This window comes from Microtus pennsylvanicus, chromosome 13, assembly GCF_037038515.1.
Source record: "Microtus pennsylvanicus isolate mMicPen1 chromosome 13, mMicPen1.hap1, whole genome shotgun sequence".
Classification (NCBI taxonomy): domain Eukaryota; kingdom Metazoa; phylum Chordata; class Mammalia; order Rodentia; family Cricetidae; genus Microtus; species Microtus pennsylvanicus.
Window position 1 is genome coordinate 60,018,885 of NC_134591.1, and position 20,965 is coordinate 60,039,849.

Sequence of the window (20,965 nt, forward strand, 5' to 3'; positions counted from 1 at the left end):
CTAGCCACTTACTGTGTGATCTTGACAACATAACTTAACCTCTCTGATCTTCAGTTTCCTGCATAGTCTCTTGGTTCACCAGATACTCATTGAATGCCTGTCTCATGCCAGGAAATGTGCTGGGTGCTGGGCACAGAGCAGACAGTCTCTACCTTTGGGGAGTCTGACCTCTAGATATGAATTGAGCAGTAACATCATTAATCAAAGAAGTGTGGGAAGTAATTACAGGAAAGCGTACAGTGTGTGTGATGGGGCTAGGGCTTGTTTCTGGAAAGATCCTTGAGGAAGTGCCACTTAGACAAAGACCTAAAAGCTTAAGAAGCGGCTGAGTAGGCTCAACAAGAGAGAGAAGATTCCAGAAAGAGAGACAAGTGAACTTTGGTGAAAGGATCCAAGAGGGAGCTTGTGTTGCCTTAGGGGGAGGGGGGCTTTCCCTGATCTTGAGTGTCAGTGGCTTAGGGGTGGTTTTTGCAGAGCGAGAACATAGGATCAGACTGGCACTCCTGGGCCCATCTAGTCCTGCCATTATGAGAGGGGATGGGAGATCAGGCTGAGATGTGGGGGAGGAGCCATGGCTGAGGTGACCTCCAGGTGTGTGCCTGGACATGGGAGACTTCAAGTAGTCAGCAGGCAGGAGCAGGCCCACCCCTGCAGATCCAGGTCTAGAACAGGCTGCACAGAGGCAAGCTTGGTGAACTGAGGAGAACACAGCATACAGGGGAAAGCCCTCCGCCCCAGGCCAGCCTCCCCCTATCTCCTGGACACCCTGGCCAAACAACTGGACACCAGGCGTAGGCTGAGACTTTCTGCAAGCCCTGTGGCTCTCGGCTGGAACACCAGCTGCTCTGGCCAGGCTCCGTTACCACCTAATCCCTTCCCCCTGACTCTTTCTTCCTTTCTCCATCTCTCCTCCTTCCCTTTTGGTCTCCTCTACCCAGGCTCCTCTGCTCCACAGCACCAGCCGGGTACCTCCCTGAGCACCAAGGGTGTCTTTCTCCCCTGGGTCTGGCCCCTGACTCCCTGCTGAGATCCTTCATCATCCTGCAGCTCTCCTTCCATCCGCCAAGCAGAGTCCAAACCCTTCAGCAAGACTTAGCGGCTTCTCTAGTTGACCACCTGCCCCTCCCACTCCGGCTCCTAGCTCTTGCACCTGGTGCTTATGGTTCACCCTGATCCACTTGCTTCTCCACACCTCCTCCTTCCTGATCCCTTTTCTCCTTCTCTTATTCCCCTCTCAATGATGGGTGAATGTCCCTTCCTTCAGATGTCCCTCCCCTGGGACCATCCAGGTGAGGCCATTTGGTTCCCTCCTCCAAGAACCTCTCGTCCACACCTACTCTATCAAGTGAACTCCTATTTATCCTGCAAAACCAGGCTCTAATGAGGCCTCTTCTGTTTCTCCTTCCCGAGTTGACTCATTTAAGTACCATGTTTCGCTATTTATTTATATCCTTAGAGAGCGAGCTGGCTCTTAGGAGACCAGACCTGTGACAGTTGCTCACACAGTCACAAGCCAAGATCTTCTCTGCCTCAGTGGATGAAACCAGAGCCCAGAGACCCTGCCACTCATAGGAGCCTTATGTCTCTCTCCGTAGCGGACGACGCCTGTGGAGGAACCCTGCGGGGGCAGAGTGGCATCATCTCCAGCCCCCACTTTCCCGCCGAGTATCATAACAATGCCGACTGCACGTGGACCATTCTGGCTGAGCTCGGGGACACCATCGCCCTGGTCTTTATTGACTTCCAGCTAGAGGATGGTTATGACTTCCTGGAGGTCACGGGGACCGAAGGCTCCTCTCTCTGGTGAGTTCCCTGTCATCCCCCCTCCTTCCCTTGTGGCCTCTGCAGCTGGGGAGGACTGGGCTGCCCAAGGTGTCCTTTCCATCCTCTCCCTGCCCCCACTGGCTTGTTTTGAACCCTGGAGTCTTTGCATCTCATCATAATGAGAAATCACTGCATGATTTCGAAGCGGAGCTGCATTTTTTTTTAACAGGGATTTTCATATCTGATTCAAAGTGTGTCCTTGCTAAAGAGTTTAAGGATGGAACTTGGTTAAGAAACCTGAATTAAAGCTAAAAATGTCTTGGTCTCATGACTTGAGCCTTGGTAGCACTGTGTGGAATCTTGTTGCAATTCTGGGTAACACAGCCACCTTCAGGGGCCATTGCTTTCCCAAGCACTGCTGGGGCCTTGAGATGTGGGGGGAGTAATGAAAGATCTTGCCTCCCTCTTGCCAACTGTTCCAGAGGGCTACTCTTCTTCGTGAATATCCCCGATACTCCCAGATGTCGGCAGGTCAGGGAGGAGGGAGGGCTTCAGAGGATAGGAGCTTGGCATCCATCCTTGGTCGGTGTCCCCCAGCTCAGACTGTAAGTGCCCAGGCAGGCTAAGAACGGCTTAGGGAAGACTCTGGCTGCCTGTTGTGTGACTAGTCTTACTCTGTTCCTGTGTTCGATTGTGTAACACATAAATGTGTGACCTTAGAGTCACACCGTGAGTCTGTTATCAGGATGAGGATGTCCGGAGGCATCTGTGGCACGTCAGAATCCAGCCGAAATGTTTCCAGATGAGGGCAGACTAGAATGGGCATCGTTGTGGATTCTGTGGAAGAGATGGCTCAGAACATAGGACAGGGGCAGAAGGGCATTGCTAAATATTCCAGAAGAAGCAGGAAGTCAGGGCTTGAGAACCAGTGGGGGAAAATTTCTAAGGACGTGAGTGGGGTAGTTATTGGTTGGTAGTCAGGCAGGAAGAGGAAACTTGGAAGGAAAGGAAGACTGGAAGGCTACGTTTGTATGTTTCCTGCGTGCGCCTTATCATGGTGGTGAAAAGCCCTCCAGAGTCAGATGCAGTCCTTTGAGGAGCATGCGCTCTGTTGGGCAAAGAAGCCCACCTTGGCAGTTGTGTGTTAAGTCCACCTGGGAGGTAGGGTAGTCTGTCAGTGTAGCTCTGAGCAATGTGGAGGGGGGGAGAATAGCCGGAGTTCCCCTGAGCTGCACGGCCTGCAGACCATGGAGCCCCAGCCTCATTTTTAAAACCTTCATTCTTCTGCCAGCAAATGCAATCTTTGTGCTCCTTGGAGAAAATATGAAAAGACAGAGAGAAGTGGGGGGCACTGATTAACACTATGATGTGTGCCCCTTTGGCCCTTTTTCCCCTCTAGCTGGCTATTTATATATTTTAATATTATAAAATGGTATCTGAATCTCTCTACTCATGTATTTTTAACTTAGCATGGAATCATGAAAATTTTCCTTGCATCATTACAGAGTCCTCCAAAATAGAATATGATGAAAGAGGCAATTATTGAGCATTTTCTCGGGCATTTTTACCCGTAGGTGCCAGGCCAGTTCTAAGTCCCTTACAGCTGTAATTTCATTGCATGTTCATAAGATCCCTATAAAGTAAGTTGCATAATTTCCCTACCTTGATAAAAGAAAAAAATAAGGACTAAAGGGGTTCTGCTACTTGCTTGATGCCACATAGTGCTGGGGTTGTAGCCCAGGTTAACCCCACTTAAAACCTGTCTTCTCAGATAGCGATAGCAAGCTTTGTATCATGGTATCCCATGGCTGTGTGGCTAGCTAGCTAGCTACAGTGTCTTTCTCTCATTGCTAAGACTGTGGCATGGTTATTATTTTTTTAATTAGGTCTGTTGTTCCAGCTCCTATAATGATGTAAGAATGAGGTCCTTACCTGCCCCCTCTCTCCCAACCCCAGGCCTGTTGGTCATCTGTAGACCAAATGATCTCCTGTGGCTTCTGCCACCAGCTGTGAGTTTACACATTACCCAAATTCGTGCCCTGAAACAGATCTCAAAGAGTCTGTCTATTCCTTTAAGTCTCCCAGTGGGGAAGACATTACACAGAGGTCACTGGGGAGGTCGTTCCCAACTCTTTGTCATAAGATTAAATTCTAGTTATTGAGAGGGCTAGTGTTAGAGGTGCCAGGCGGGATGCATCTTTTGTTAGAGTTTGTATGAACCTGGCAATCACAGGTAAAATAAGCTTGGGGTTCAGGATGGGAGTGTAGGGAGAAGAAACTTTCTCCCCTGCCCCCCTCCTCCCCGGATGCTTGCAGAAAACTGTTTGGATAGACTACTTTGTGAGCATGGATGAGATTCCAGGCTGTGTTTTTGAACTCTGTGTCCTGTTAGAAGAGACAGAACTGGCATCTATTTAGCTGCAGAGGAGACGAGAGTTCTGTGATATAGCACGCCTACCACCCCCTTCCCCAGCAGCAGGTTGCCATGGATTTCAGAGGAGAGGAGATGTCCAATGTGCCTGACTCAGTTTCCATCCTTCCCTCTGCCGAGTGAGAAAAACACTGGGGTTTTCCTGAAGGTCTCCATTCATTGGGGTGCTCGGGACTGGTGCAGAAATGAACTGTAATCTTTTGCTTTGCCAAGGGAGGCAATTTTCGAAGTGAGCCTGCTACCTCTAAGCAAAGGAGGGCATAAAATAGGAAACTAGCAGCCAAGAGCGAGGCAGGTAACAATCACTAGGTGACCTCGCGGTGCTGTGATGAAAGACAGGTAGTGGGGAGGAGCCTGCAGATAAACAGCAGGGTAGCCCATCCTCAGAACCCGTCAGCACGCAACGTCTTGGTGGACTTGCTCTTTCTGCTTTACACTGGCCTTCTAGAATCCCCAAGTGCCTGTTGTGGGAAAGGCTGCTACTACCGTGAGCCCTAAGATGGGCTGTCCCACCATGTTTAGAGAGTCCTAGGACTTAGACCCGCTTGCCCTTCGTTCATTGCGTGGGAGCAGAGGATTGACCATGAGCAAAGGCTGTGATTGAATAATTCCAGCACAGTCTGTGCTACTCCTGACGTGCATGAGCTGCCACAGAACCCAGGCATACCTCTCCATATCAACGCCACATATACACCACTGAGTCGGTGCCCCACCCCTTTCACAGGTGTGTACACACACACACACACACACCAGATGTTCTTTGGCTGACAGAGGAGGGGCCTCTCTGCATGCTCTACTGTTACCCATTAGGTGGACTTGACCTCTGACTCAATGAATCCCACACCTTTTCGTCACATTAAATGAAAACGTTCTCAGCATTGCTCTCTTTAGGAGACCATGATATTGTCAAAGGGCTAGGCTTGGGGATGTAGGAAACTCTGTTAATATGTGGGGCTTAGGTCTCTGGAGGACTTTAGGTCAGATTGAGATGAGAAGTTACTTGCCAGTTGGCTACGAAGACTGCCTCTCCACTAATGGGGTAAGAGTTGCAGGGAGAGCCGAGGAGAGACCTCTGGACCCACCCCTCTACCCACTTCCTTGTTCTGTGGCCCATCCTCCCCGTTCAGCCCCTCTAGAGTTAAGTCTCAAGCTCCATCAGGCCATCTAGATGAGGAGAGGACAAGCCTGGGAGTCGTATATGCTTAGTCTTAAGTAGCTATATAATCCCGGGATAGTAAATGACCCCTTTGAGCCTCCATTTTCACACTTGAAAATGGGGTTCATGCTATAGACCATGCAGAGAGGATTAAACATGGGCACTGCTGCCGGGCTCCTCCCTGGTGCAGTCCTCCAGGTCTGGGGACCACTCCAGGTCTATACTCGGAGAGACAAAGGGCAAGGCATCCCTAGGGACCCAGAACTCCACAGACTTCATTCTCACCCTCAGAGTCCCCTAACATTAGTCCCCTCCTTTCCTTGCTTTTGTTTGTGTAGTTAGGGGCACAGACATTCTAGCTATGTCGAAGGCAGTCGGTTTCAGTGCTTTGGGGCAGCACTCTCTCTCCCTTTGGAAGACCTCATTTTAATTGTTGGGCTTTCAAAACATGAAATTTAAGCACAATGGAGCCATTTGATCTTGGTGACTTTTGCCTAGGTGTTTCACCGAGGGACCAGTAAAAGCAGCCGGCGTCAGAAGGTGCACAGTGTTGTGTCTGTGGGGGTCTCCTTATAATACCTATTTGCTTATTTGCTCATTCACAGCCAACAGTTGGTTTTCATTATTCGTGTGCTTTGTTACTCGCTCCTATTTATTTACCATAACCATTTATCAAGACCCTTCTATGAACCACGCTTTCCTAGAAACTGAGGACACAAAGGCACAGGTCAGGGTCCTGGGGAGTTATTTATTCATGCCGCAAAGGTTTCTCTAATCGCGCGCACTGTACTGGACCCTGGGGCTCACGGCTAGTACCAGAAGGAGAATATTATTCGATGGTTCACAATATCATATGTTGGGTATTTTTCTAAGACGTATAAAAGAGGTTCTCCCGGGGGCTAAAAAAAAAAAGAGACTTTCAGTTCGAGAACTGAAACCCCATTTCCAACGGATTTACTCTAAAAGTAAATGTTTTGGCTTCTGTCACTAAAAAATCCAGGAGTTGGGCTTCAATCGGCGCTGAATCAAGGCGAACAAATGATGCCATTCTCCTTCTCTGCTTCACTCTCCCATGGATTCATTTCATTTTCAGGCGGGCTTTCCCCATGAATAGGCCAAAATGCCTTCCACCAGGTCCCTGCCACCCACCTGTGGCTAGCTGTCCTGGTGGGAAGAGGACATAGTGCCTTTCTTTCTTCTTACTGTTTTTTTTTAATCTATTGAAAATTTCATACATGCATTTCATGTATTTGGGTCAAGACACTCCCCACCTCCTCTCTAGTTCCTCTTCCATCCCCTCTACCACCCATCCCTCCCCAGTTTCATGTGTTCTCTTCTTTTTCCTTTAACACCTGAAGACCTGCCAGGATGGTCAATGAACTCAGCAGTCATCACAGCCAAATTTGGTGTCTGATTTCCGTAAAGTGTCCACAGCTCCTCTTTATGTTCACCCTCACTGGCATGGGCCACCCCAGCTTTCTCACTAGTCTCCTCCCATCATAGATTTTCTATCTCTACATAGTTCTTAGGCCTGTGCCTTGTCTGGCATTGGGTCTGGCCCTGGAAGCACAGTGCTGAAGAAGACAATAGAGGCCTGTGCTTCTGTGGAACTTATGATCCCAAAACAACTATGGGGTGAAGACCAAGCACCCGTGAAATCTCATAACAGAAATGAGCAAAATGGGGGAAGAAGAGCAGTCAGGAGCCCATGATAAGAGAAGAGGATCAGGGGAGACATCACTGGGGGGGGGGGCGGAAGCTGAAACCTTTCTGCTGGGCCCCGGGAGGAGCCTGAGGAGCCATTCCCATGCTTTAGCTGCCTTTGAACTTTATACAAGGCCCAGAATGTGTCTTCTAAGGTTTGATCCTCTTTGAATGTCAGAAACTAGGCAGGAGCAAGGTCCCACGCTGGCAGAGATGTCCAGAAAGCAGTGGGGGATGGTCTAGAACCTCCCGGTGATTTGCCTCACTCAGGGAATCTGGTGAGCAACCAACTGAGGCTGAGACTAAGACCCTGCTCCTGTCCCGGGCTGTGCGATGCCCCCACTGCCTCTCCTTCCCTGTTACATGCCACTGCTTTAAGCTGTACCAAGAAACTGTTCGCTTCTGATGGAACCCATGAAATTGCATCTGTTGTATCCATCAGGAGCCAGGCCATAAATAACTAGCCTTTTAAAATCTCATCTCATGCATCTCTTCGAGTTGGAAATAGCATTACAAGCTCCACAGCCAAGCCATAGGAAAGGATTAGTGCCCTAGCAGGCCACTGGCATGCACAGTCTGCAGGGCCAAGCTCCCATGCTCTGTGGTGAGGAGCAGTGTGGCTTCCTCTCCTCCCTTCTGCAGGTGAGAACATGCTCTCAGAAAGAGCACTAAAGGCTGAGCCCAGAGGAGCAGGGCTCAAGGCTGTGCTGTGCCGTCTGCCATAGACACAGGGGTTTTGTTGAAGCTGGGGCTCGTAGTCCTGTGCGTGGGAAGTCGAAGTCGGGCAGCTGGCCTGCCCCCCATGGCTCTGACGGCATGCAACAGGTTTGTACTAACTACTTCATCTGCTAGGAGGCCTGTGCCAGGGCTGTGAAGGGCACAGACAAGATGCTGTCCTCAACCTCTCCCGAGGAGCTGCCAGGTGCCTGGCGGCACAGCTAAGACAGATGGAAGGAATTGTTCTGGGCCCTTCTTGGGAGGCCCCACATTCTGGCAAGTCCCGTCTTCCGGAACAGTGTTGATTCATTTGGAATGTCCAAGGTTTCCATTTCCTTTTTTGGCCAGAAATGTCCACTCCACTCGTCCTTGGCTTAGTCAAGCCTGTATTCCACCAGAGTTTCTCCCTTCTCCCCTCTGTGACTCCTGCAATCTCTTTCCCGGTTCCCAGAACATAACTCTCTCCTCTCTCTCTCTCTCTCTCTCTCTCTCTCTCTCTCTCTCTCTCTCTCTCTGCCTAGATTTAATTTTATCTCAGCTTCTCTCCAACTAGTGCCTAGGGTGTGACACTCACAGATTCATGGAGGCAGTAGGATTCACGTAGAAAACTGGCATTTGATCATCTATTGGAGTGGTTCAACTCTGCAGCCCGGGTCATTTGGAAAGAGAGGGTGTGAAACTGGTCCAAACAGGGAGACTTCATGGAAGGTATGGCTTCTGGTGTCCAGTTCATTTGCCACACAAACTTATGTTTTTCTAAGAAAGCGTCTCACTGTCTAGGCCTGGCTGTCCTGGAACTTGTATGTAGGCTATGCTGTCTTCTAGTTCACAAAGCTCTTAAGCGCTGGGATTAAAGGCCTGAGCTACCACACCCAGCTTAACCCAAGCTTCTTGAGGAATAGTCTCCACTGTGTTCCCAGACTTTGGTACCTGTTATTCCCCTCGTCTACTTCCCTCTTCAAACCTTGAGCCTATTCACTCCGAGATCATCATCAGAGAACACCTGTTCCCTCAACAAAACCCACTACTGATTCCCAAAGGCATTTCAGACGCCATCTTGGAAGATGTTCTGTAATACTTAATATTGGGTATTTTATAGTGGATATTTTCTCCTTTCTCTGCCTTCAGGCCCCTCTTTCTAATTTTTAGCTTTGTTTTATGTCAATGCATTACTGGGATTTGAACCCAGGGCCTTGCAAATGCTCAGCAATGATAAACCTTGGAGCTATAGTCCCACCACCCTCTTTCTGGTCCTCCTTGGGCCTCTCTAAGCCTTCCTTCCAATCGTCTCTCCTTTGATTGCCTTAAGGACCCTTTCCTGCCTTATTGCCCTGTTCAAGAACACATCCTCTCTGGGTGAGCTGAGCTGCTATCAAGGCTTCAGTCACATGTGTTTGTTTTGAAGTCCAAAGCTGGACCCCTAGCCCACCTCTCCACTGAATATCAAACTATAGAGCCGCTAACTCGGAGGGCGCTGCCCCAGCCACATGGCACCATTGTCTCTAACCAAGATCGCCCCGTCTCTGCTCATCGTTGACTGCACAAAGGCCAAATTTGTTTTCTTTATTAGTTTTTGGCACTACCTCATTATCTCACATCCTGGGCCTTTCTCCCGTCCATCCCCATCTCACCAGCCACATCCAATTAAGGGCTACATTCTCCCAGCGAACTTCCGACAATATGTCTTTCTATTCTTGCTGCCACTCTCCGAATTCGGCCATCATCTTCTCCTCTTTGTGGGTTTTAATAGCCATCCTCCTGGTCTCCCGGCATCTTGGCTGTCTCTACTTCATTCTCCCCACCGCCATCAGAATGGCTTAATTAAAATGCAGCTCTGACATTCTGAGCCCCAGGCGAAAGCTCTCGATCATTCTCTGTTGTCTAACAGAACAGAATCCAAAGCTTTGATAAGGCACAGAAGGTTCATTTGGATCCAACTAGCCCTTGCCTCCCACCCCAGCCTCATCTCTCGCCTCCCCTATAATTCGAAAGCCATCAACTCAGGGCACTCTTCCAGAGAACCCGCGTTCAATTCCCAGCACCTGCATGATGGCTCACAACCATCTGTATCTCTAGTCCCAGGGAATCCAGTGCTTTCTTCTGCCCTTCATAGGCACCAGGTCCACTCATGTTGCACAGATATATATGCAGATGAAGCACCCATACACATAAAATAAATAAATTGTAAGAAGAAAAAGCCATCGACCCTAAAACTCACTCATGTAATATTGTGATGAAGTGTCTGTAATTCAGAGTCATGCGAGTCTGTACCCAGGGGCTCAAGAGTGTTCCCCCATCTGATGACTGCACTATCTGGAATATGTGACCTTCTCCAGTGGCATGGCAGGGAAGATGAGTTAAGAATCCAGCACGGGCTTTTTCCACTGTCCTACCCCAGACATGATATCCTTTACTCCTGGTTCCTGTTTCATTGGTTGGAAATTACCACATGGTCCATACTAGCTCTGAGGAAGCCAGGAAATGTGGGTGAGCAGATAAAATGCTTGGTGAGGTGACCTCTGCCATACCCTGTGTCCCCACAGTTAAGATGTCCTGCTCCTGTCCCAAACAAGCCTCTCCCTGTTTCCGGCTCTCACCCTCTGCAGTTGCCCCTGCTAGCGACACCGTGTCTCTTCTTGCATCCTTTATCTTTTTATCTCCTGACCACTCTGAACACGCCTAACAGCACGCAGCCACGTTCTAGCATCTCTCACCTAAAACCCGAAACCGGTAAGATTCTCACAAAATTTCCCATTTCTCCACCCCACTCAGTTCCCACAGGTTCTCAGCTAGCCGAGTGCTGAAACCATTCTCTTTCTTACCTGTGCCCAACCTTGTCACTAAAGCAGACCTTACTAAGACCACAAATGACCCCGGGTGGCCAAATCCACGATGGCTCATCCATCCTCACGTGATTTGGGTTTCTGGCGACGTGTTTGAGCTAGAGTCATCAGAGAGGAGGGAACCTCAACTGAGAAAACATCCCTGTGAGATCAGGCTGTAGGCAAGCCCGCAAGGCATTTTCTCAATCAGTGATTCATGAGGGAGGGCGCAGCCCATGGTGAGTTGTGCCATCCCTGGGCTGGCGGTCCTGGGGTCTATAAGAAAGCAGGCTGAGGAACGCCATGAGAAACAAACCAGTAAGCAGCACCCCTCCATGACCTCTGCATCAGCTCCTGCCTCCGGGATCTTTCCTTGTTTGAGGTCCTGCCCTGACTTCTTTCAATGATGAACATCGATACGGAAGTTTAAGTGAAATAACCCCTTTCCCCCACAACTTACTTTTTGGTTCCTCATAGCAACAGTAACCCTAATTACGACAGCTTCCTTCTCTTGGCTACCAGGATGCCCTGTGTGTGCTACCATGGCCATTCCTGGGTGCCTCCTTATCCCTCTTCTCCACTGCTCAGCCTTTTCACTTAGATCCAAGAGGGCCCAGGACCCTCCCTTTTCTCATCTTCCCCAGGTGACCTCACAGATCCGTTTTCAATATCGTCTGCATGCCAATAGCTCTCCGTTCAAATTTCAGCCCTCCGAGCAACATGTATATTCAAAAAGAATCTCAAAATGAACACATCCTAAGTGGATGTCTCTTTTAGTATGATGAAATATGTATTACATGAAATTTGCCATTTTTCCCCCACTAAGTGGACAATTTGGTGCCATTAAGAACACTGGATACCAACCCTGTCCAGCGTTGCCCATCCTCCCATCCCCCAGCTGAAGCTACATAACCATTAAATGGCAGCCTCCAGCCTGTGGCTGCCACCCTTCCGTCTGTCCCTCTGAGCCTGACTCCTCTGGGTGTCTCACGGAGGTGGGCTGGTCACGTGCTCTTTTGTGTTTTGAATGATGTTCTCCAGGTTCACCGGGTGTCAAGAGTTCCATTCTTTTCAGTCTTATGGTCCATTGTGTGCTCGTGTCTCCTTTGGCTTGCCCATGCTTTCACTGGTTTTGACGGTTTCTTTTCGATTTGGACTTCTCCTCCCCTTCCTACTATAACAGTTCCTCTCCCTCCCTCCCCGACCCTTCCCACATCAGTCTGTCTCCAAGGATAAACCCATTCTGTGCCTCCAGTGTCTCTGGGCTGCTCAGTGACCCGATTCTACACATCCCAACATCCATTCTCCAGGAAACAAGGGAAGCGTTCTAGTTTGTAAACCAGATGGAATCTTGGCTTTCTGTCTCATCCCACAGCAAGGCTCTACCTTGCCTAGCCTACCCCTCTGACTTCCTCACTGCCTCCCCCATCCTTACCATGGCCCAGCTACAAATTGTCCTTCATCCTTCCCCAGATGGGCTTGCAGGACCTGTGTCTGGACCCACCTCCCTTAAGATTCCATTCCTCCTTCAGTCTTAAAGTTCTCTTTCTTCAAAGCATGCTCTCTCTCTCTCTCTCTCTCTCTCTCGCTCTCGCTCTCGCTCTCGCTCTCGCTCTCTCGCTGTCTCGCTCTCTCACCCTCCTACACTCATTTAATTGACCTGTATGTTTTGAAAGGTTCAGTCCACTTTAAATATCTCCCGCCCAGGAAAACTTCCCTTTCCACACAGCCTCAAGCAGACACTAGCTGTCTAGCATAATATCTTGCTTTATTTCAGGCCTTTGTCAATACCTTGCTTACTGATATATCTGTATTATTTTTCATACCCTTCCTGTCCTCTCCCCTGCCCCATCCCAATTGCCTGCAAAAAGATGAAAGAAAGAAAAGGAGAAAAAAAAAGCCCCGGGTCCTTGCACTTAGGACTCTGGGTTGGGTTTGCCCTGGGACTGCGCCTGGCCCATCTCAGCGTCCTGTGGCTAATTGCAAAGGTTAACATGGAGCTTCGCCAACCAAGTATTTTAAGTAATCACCTTCCTGGGGGACATTTGCAAATTAGCACTGACTCTTGCTGATTACTCCTCCTAAACTCCGTCTGATTAATAATTAATCAGCAAACTGCTTGTCCAGAGAAAGCTGATCAGCGCCAGGAAAGGTCTTAAATCATGCAATGCAAGTCATTGGCCAGTCCTAAAAACACAGAAACAGCCCAGTGGTGGGCAGGGCTGGAGAGGACTGATGGCCACGTGAGCCATGGATGATCTCTGGGGTGTTTGTTTTCACTTTTTTAATCTTTCCCTCCCTTCCCCTCACCACCTTTTGACCAAGAAATCACTTGGGCTCCTACTGAGAGAGAGAGAGAGAGAGAGAGAGAGAGAGAGAGAGAGAGAGAGAGAGAGACTCTGGCACATAAATAGAAATGTGTTAAATATCACTTTCTTTTTTATTCTTTCCCTTCAAAAGAGTTTTGGTCTGAGAGGCAGAGGTTAAAATTAGCCAGTTTGCTAAGCAAATGGCTGTCTGGCGCCTCGTGCCATTTCCTGTGGCCCCATCCATTTCCGCTGTTCACTAGAGCCCTCGGACCGGCACCCCTAGCTGGCAATAAGTGAGAGACTTAACGGGCAGGGCTCGCTGCTGCGCCCCAGGCTTGGGGAGGAATCAATTTACCAGCCACCTGCGCCACCAGGATTCCCTCAAGTGCCCTCTGCCTCCTGCCTGCAAACCCCAGGGTGACAGTAGAAAAGGCAGGCGGAGAGGGATGAGCGCACTTCCATCGTCAGCCTAGAACTTGATGACCACTGGGGGCCCCTTTTAAGTCTCAGGAGTACTTCCTGTCTCAGAAGCCAGGAAGGCCTGTGTGGAGCTTCATCCTCTTTGGTTTCCTCCACGGGTCACTGCGTTATGACTGAGGTACGGTGCAGAGAAAGCAGAGAGGTGAGTCGATGTTGGACGCGGACCCAAAAAGAAGGGGCAGGAAGAAAGGCCAGACTGAGTGAGTGGTGTGCAGCCCCGACGACCATAAGAAGAAGCATCAGTGAAAGAAAGCGACATCCCTCACCAGCCATGTTAGGATGCCCTGGGATGAGACTGTGGGTCTCAGTGTGCGCTGTTGTGGAGGTTCCCGGGCCTGAAAGCTTTGGGGGAAAGACGTGAGGAACGTCAAAGGGTTTGATGCAGGGGGTGTGCCCTCTGAGGAACTCCTTGTCTCCCGTCTGTTAGGGAAGAGGCAGGATACAGGGAGAAAAGGTGGACAGATACCTCCGCTTTCAGGACTACAAAGCTGCTTCTAAAGACATCCCCTTGATTTTACTCCCGCTTTCCAAAATACCCCCTAGAACCGTCTATACTTCTCAGATTCCCTCCAGCAATCTCCTGCTCGGAAAATTGAGGCAAGGGTGTTTCAGAATGCAGATTGTTGCCCCTCCCCTACTCCCCAGCCTCCACAACCATAAATTTCTCAGAATAGCACTTGGGTATGGTATGGTATGTTTTAAATCTTTATTTAAAAGTATTTGTCTAGGTGTGAGTATGTATGTGGGTGCAGTGCCCCCGGAGGCCAGAAGAGGGCACTGGATCCCTAGTTAAGGTGGTTGTGAACCGCCTAAAGTGGGAGCCGAGAATTGAACTTAGATCCCCTGCAAGAGCCGATGCACACTCTTATCCACTGAAATTCTCTCCCGCCCCAGGGTACATTGTTTTATTTAACACTCTTGTGGGAGTTCTGAGGCTGAAGAAGGTTTCAGATCCACTCAGCCTATGAGGAGCTCCTGCAGAGCAATAAGGAAAATGGTGGGTTCCGCCATTGAGAAGTAGTCCGTCCTCACATAAGTGGACTCATTCTCGAATTTCTCAGCATACGCTTGACGTACGTGTTTGGCTATGATTGATTCTTGATTTGAGCCGGCACATCTATGACCTAAAGTGAAGCCCTTTGGCTCCTGGAGGCCATTCTTCATGCATTTCACAAACAGATTTGCCTGTCAGTTTCATGCTGATTTGGGGGACAGTGAGCAAGAAGGTCTCCACCCTTGAAGGGACTTCTGAAGTTGACTTCACCCCCTTGTCTGCTCTGTGTAGAAAGATATCTTTCTTCCTGGGTCCTTGAGCTTGGAAGCAGCTCTCTCTCACCTCCCCAGCTCTCAGGCTCCTGCCACCCTGGCCAGAACTACTTGCCTTTTTCATACATCCTCCTCCCGATACTAACTCTTTCAGAGCACAGACTTGGCCCACCATCAGCGAGCCCTCAGGAATCAGTGCGAGTCCCCGTGCCAACAGGTGGAAAGATTGGCAGGCAGCCTGTGACCTTAAGCATCTCCATGACCTCCTTGCAGGCTCTTTCTTCCACCCCCAAATGGGAAGGCATGTGGCCCGGGGCTTCTCAGGCCTCGTCTCAGAACCCTTTGGTAGTGGGAGTGCCCTCAAGGTGAATGAACGCTGTCTAAATAAACCTTGTGGCGGACTGTAGCCTGCATGCCGCCCATCCATGGCCACTCACTCATTTATATCGGAGCCGCTTTCTGCCCTCCGATGTACTTCTCCCCGGATCCCACCCCTCCATCTGGGAAACAAACTTTTATTCTCTCTTTCTCATGTGTGTGCGTGTGCGTGTGTTTGCGTATTTCTGTAGTCTCTCTGTATGTATGACCTTCCTCTGTGTGGGGAATTCTGCTTTTGAGATCATCAATATATACATCCTTCTGTGACTGGCTGATGCCACAGGGAGCAAGGGGCACAGTTAACTCTGTGAGATGGTACATAGGCCAGTTGACTCTGCCATAGCAACCACGTACATAACACGGCACACATGCATATCTTAAAACATCATCTTAATACATCAGAAATACACATAAAATTTACTTTTAAAGTTAAAAACACAGACGAGTATCTTTCGGTTGTCTCTGACTGAGTCGAGGCTGCTCTATCTATCGAATGTCACCCTTGTCTTGTCCCAGCTTTCCCTGCCATTTTCGAGTTAGATATTAGCACGGCCATCTTACAGATAAAGAAAACTGACCTTAGAAACTTAATTTCCTTCTCAAACACTCTCCCGAGCAGCTGAGTTTTCTACCTGACTGCTTGGGTAGATCCCACAGCTGGTCCAGGGTCCGCCCTTCCCCTCAGAGCAGGCCCTGAGTTGTAGTCTATGTGACTTCTCCCAGCCTCTGCCCTCCTGCCTCTTGCACAACACCTGCAAGAGTTGTGTCAAGAGCTACCGGATGTGAGACGCTGGGCCAAGGGTTCCTGGGCAAGACTCTCGAACTTTATGAAGTTCTCCTTAAAAGAATAACGCATCAATCTTCATTAAGGGGGCAATTCTCAGGTGTAAGAGATAAAGAGGGGTGCTTAATGTCACCCAGCTGATAACTTTTTCAGCTGAGAAGGAGATGAGAGCCCCATCTCTGGACTCTGAGCCCAGATCTAGAGTCCTCACCTCTCTCCTCTCCTCCTCTGTCCTCAAATTCACTATTCTGCCTTGACCCCCAGGAGGGCAGCCTGGAGAAGCGTGGATTCCAGTGGATTCCAGTACCAGATGTACTGCCAGCAATCCATGCGTCCTCAGTGAGCTTGCCCTCTGGGGCCCTTGTGTAGCCTTATGAGAACTCATTTGGCACAGTGGGCCTTGTGCAGGCCCAACTTTTTATCCCGTCTGTCCTTCCTCAGGCCTTGCATAGCATTAGGACAGGAACTGGCCTCTCTCCCTTACCCCTCCTCAGCTCAGGCCCCCCAGCATGTGTTCCAGGTTCAAGGTGCTGCAAGTCTCAGCCTCCCTGGTTGCTGAGTCAGGGGCATAGCCTCAAGCTGGTGCAAGGCAGAAGCCGCAGCAGGAGGAAGGGATGTCCCTCCATGCCAGGTGGCTCTAATACACCAGAGTCATTTGGCCACTGTCCTAAAGGACCACAGGAGAAAGTCAAGGGTGAGTCCCACTAGATGCTGAATGCCCATTATGCCGGTGTCATAGGGCAGGTTGCAGATTGCAGGCCTTCCTCCCAGATTGCTCAAACATGAAACTTAGTACCGCAAAATGTCCACACATTTGCATATGAGCACAGCGCTGTAGACTCCCCTCCTAAGCAGGAGCTCTGCCCCCTAAAGTGAGGAAGAAAGCGGGAGCCCTGTTTGTGGAGCACCTACTGTGTGCCAGGCACCTACTGTGTGCAAGGCACCTCCTTGTTTCCTTTGCATATTTAAGCAATTATTTTGGACAGATTCCTAGAGGTCACGCCCTCAAGGTCACAGAACTTCATAAGTAGAGTCTGAACCCTCCTTTGCCTCCAGCTTCTTTCTCTTTCTGCACCCCCTAAGCTCCCCACCCAGCCCCCGGATCTTGGAGATATGTGTCTGTTCAGAGAAGGCACCTGTAGACCCACATCTTCTGCCCCGGTCCCTTTGCCTCTGTGCCAGGGTGCCTTCTTGGGCTGTGGCTGAATGGAAGCCCCTGTAGACTGCGCAGGACAGCCGAGGACAGCTGCTGCCAGCCTGGCTCCTCAGGAGAGCCCTGTCACTGTAGACAAATGGTCCGTGTCATTTAGCCACGTCGTCCTCATTGCCGGTCTGAGGCCTGAGTTGTCCAGATAACCTATTTGATTTCATGTCATCTTGGTGGTGCCACAAGGGTCCCCAGACAGTGACAGCCCAGCCTTTGACCCAGCCAAGAAGAGTTGCAGACAGGCTTGCTTCCTGACTTCGGCTTGCAGCCCAATCGACTCACAATTATTAGACTGTCAAGCTCTATCAAGTGACACTGTTCACAGGAGGGCAAGTGTCTCCAGGCCTCACTCTGAACAGAGATGACATCCCAGACACTGATGTGCCATCTCCCCTTCCACCAGGGATCCCTGCACGATTGCCAACCTTCTTTTCAACCCCTGCCCAACAGCGGGCTCCCCAGCTCCCCAAAAGAACCCTCCAACCCCTCTGCTTGTAATTATCCACACCCAGCTCCTTCCCCAGCCCTCCTCCCCCTGATGCCTTAGCGAATAATTACCTTCACAAGGAAGTAGACAAGTCTCTGGCGACTCCTGGCCTGGCTGGAAAAGATTCATTATTCTGTATCTAGAAATAACCAGCCCCGTCAGCAAGGGGGTTGCGATAACACCAGTGTAAAGCCTCTCCATCCCGGGGAATTAATTAGGAGTCCTTATTAAACATCCAATTAGGCAAAAGGGCATTTTTATCTGTGATAGTCAGCTGCTCTTATTTTTCTTAAGCTATAACTCCAAGTTTTTTGGGGTGTGTGTGTGTGGTTTCGGAAAAGCATGGCGTGCGTGTTTCTGTGGAGCAATTCACTCTTCCAATGTCAGCTATGTCTTCATCAGCATGTGAAAATAGATTTTTGCCATTCAATTTGCAATGCTTTGTCTCTTTGGAGTGTCATAATGACTCCACCAGATCCCTTCAGTGGGAGCTGTAGCCTGGACGGTGGATTTGGGGAGTGGGATGTTTGCTTAGAAGAGCGGCAGGCCGTCACTGTTTCTTAGCATCCGGATTCTGTGAGTCAGCAGGAAATGATGTTGACGGTCTGTGTGACCATGGACAAGGTGCTTTGCCTCTCTGAACCTCAGCTTATTCCTCTTCAAGTCTACCCCCTAGGGCCAGGGTGAGGGTTTTCGGTGAGTGGATGTGAGGATCAGAGAACCCTGAGGACCTGGACACAGAGTCCCAGCTCCCCACCTTAACAGCCAGGAATGGCTGTGCATGTCTGCAACTCCAGGACTGGGGGCAGAGACTGAGATGGGAACTTGGTGATCAGCTCGACTGGCCAAACCAGCAAGAGCTGCCCATCCAGGGAGACCTTGTCTCGATGCAGTGAGATGGATGTTAGAGGAAGACTCCAGCATCTTCAACTCCATCCTCTATGTATGCACACAGCCGCAAGGTGTGGAAATTAGCTCCATTCGGGAAATAACCAGGCTGGCTAAAGGATAAAACAATTATAGTTTTATTTATTATAAGGGGAAATCTCATGAAACAGGAACGAGAAGTCCAAGCTCAGCTGTGCCCTGCGGGAATCAGCCTAGAGAGCACACCTGCCACGCCTTAACTTGGACCCACCTCTTAAAGTTAATTGCCTAACAAGGCTTCTCCATCAAAGGACCTGCACACTCAAATGCATGCGATGCACCATACACACACACACACACACACACACACACACACACACAATGAATATACACTATAAAATAGTGGCTATTGTATGGGATGTGCTTCTCTGGTAGAGCTCTTACCTAGCAGGTACAAGGCCCTAGATCCCATTCTCAGTCCAACAGCTAAAAATAAAAACTTGGCTTAGAGTCAAAGGCCGTTTATCAAGGTCACCTTATACCCAAACTTACAAGAGATGTGACCTTGGAAGAACTGACTTCTAAATCTTGGTGTCCTCATTCCAAACTGGGAGGGTTGAAAGGGACAGCATATGAAGGCAGCTTTTCCATGAAGAGTATCTTTGTTACTTGTCTATGGTTGGGATAGAACTACCAAGGCAACTTCCAGGAGAAAGGGTTTGTTTGGGCTTGTGCTTCCAGTGGGTTAGAGTCCATGATGGCAAAGCAAACGTGTGGTGGCAGAGGCAGGAAGCTGGGGGCTTCCTTGAAGCCATATTCCCACCCCACAGCCGTTTCCTTATCTCTTGAGATGCAAACACAGAGCAGGCTTGATGAGAGTCGTTGGACTTTCAAAGCCGGCCTCCAGCGGCACACCTCCTCCAACCTAAGGCCACACTTCCTGAGCTTCCCCAAACAGAGCCACCAGCTGAGGAGCAAGTATTGAAATGACAGAGACTGGGGAGTGGGCATGAAGCCACCACAGAGGGCATGGAGTTTGCCTTTGTTGAGCTAGAACCAGTCTGTTCTGTCTCCTTCACCTCAGTTCAGGGGGCTACCTGAAAAGAGTCTTTCCTGCTCCCCAACCTGCAAAGAATTGGTTTATTCCAGGTGGCATCTGGGTGACTGTAGGCTGGGTGACCCCTGCTCTATACCACTCAGTTGTGTCCTTGATTCCCAAAGGAACTGGACTATCAGACAGGAGAAGGGTGGCCCCTGGACCTCAGCCCATGTACCTCCAGCTCAAGGTTCTCAGGGCCCTAGACATGGGACACACACACAACAACCTGTAGACTAAGAAGACCATCCCCAACCCATAATTTCAGGGAAGAGAACATGTAGATAAATAAGAGAAGCTGAGGATTCCAGAAAGTTCTGTTGAAAGGGTATTTATTGTTCCACATCCCACAGATAAGCAGAGAGAGTCCCAGTATCACTCAGCAGAGCCCTGGAGGCATCTGAGCTCTCCCAAGTCAGGTTCCCTCAGATTTCGATGACACCGTCCCCTGTCACTCTGTCCCTAGACTAGCATCTGCCAGACATTGTTTGACAGGGTCAAGACTGGTGGTCCTATTCAACAAGACCTGTACCATGTGAAGCCTGCTTCATGCCATGACTCCTGTCTGTGTGTCTCTGCTGCCTGTCATTTTGTCTCAGTTTACCACACAGAAGAACCTCTTTAGTTTCTGGTTCCTTTCTCCAATACTGTTTTAGCCTCTGTATGCTCTTTCACAGGTGCTGTGCCCTCTGCCCTCTGCCCTACAACCTCTCTGTCCATTCTTCTGCCTCCTCTTTCTTTTCCTCTCTCCTTTCTTTCAATCCCTCTCATTCTCTCACCTCTTCCCACGGCAGCCACCTCAGTCTCATAGCTGCTTCTTCCACAGTGCACACACTCTTCCCACTGCAGGGCCTTGGCAGTCACCGTTTCCTCCATTCCGAGCCCTGACCTCCTTCAGCTGCCACATCTAGGCTTGCGTTCTCAGCAATGCCTTCTAGGAACACCTGCCTCCGATGGCAAGTGCCTCTTGCCATGCTCAGTGTGTGTGAGTGTTCTCAGCTGACTCCACACCCCAAAGGGTGCCTGGCCCCAGAATCTCTGTCTCTTGAGGACCATCACCCTCATTCTCCAGATGAGGAGACTGCGAACAAGGATTGACGCTTGCGGGATGCTCTCAAAGCCACTGTGAATGCGACAGACCCTGAGCTGTGACCCTGTGAGGGACTCGGCCCTGCACCACAGAGGCCAGCTGTCCTGCTGCAATTGCCTGCTTCTAGAAGTGAAGGCAGGCTGGGCTGTGAACCGAGAGCAGACTCCTCTCCACCTCTCTCTCCCCACCCCCTCACCCCCTGCCAATTCCCCCATCAAATAATTCCTGATAATGAAGTTAGGATGAGTCATTGGTTTTCTGATGAGCATGAATTCATCATCAGAATCTACATATTTCAATCCCCTGATATGTGCTCAGATTCCTAACCTGATTAATATGTAAAGGGCTTCGTCCTAGGACTTAGCAAGAGTGAACTCGGCCTGGTTCTCAGGAGCAGCATGCCTCCC

General features: G+C 49.9%; 1 protein-coding gene across 5 annotated transcripts in view; it reads left to right on the forward strand.

Annotated features, from left to right (window-relative positions):
* The window catches only part of Csmd2 (CUB and Sushi multiple domains 2), a 547,650-nt gene that overhangs the window by 208,911 nt on the left and 317,774 nt on the right, over positions 1–20,965 (forward strand). For all 5 annotated transcript variants that reach the window (XM_075945152.1, XM_075945154.1, XM_075945155.1 and 2 more), the window contains exon 5: positions 1,596–1,803. In XM_075945152.1, coding sequence (XP_075801267.1) covers positions 1,596–1,803 — 208 coding nt within the window. The remainder of the gene's footprint in view (positions 1–1,595; positions 1,804–20,965) is intronic.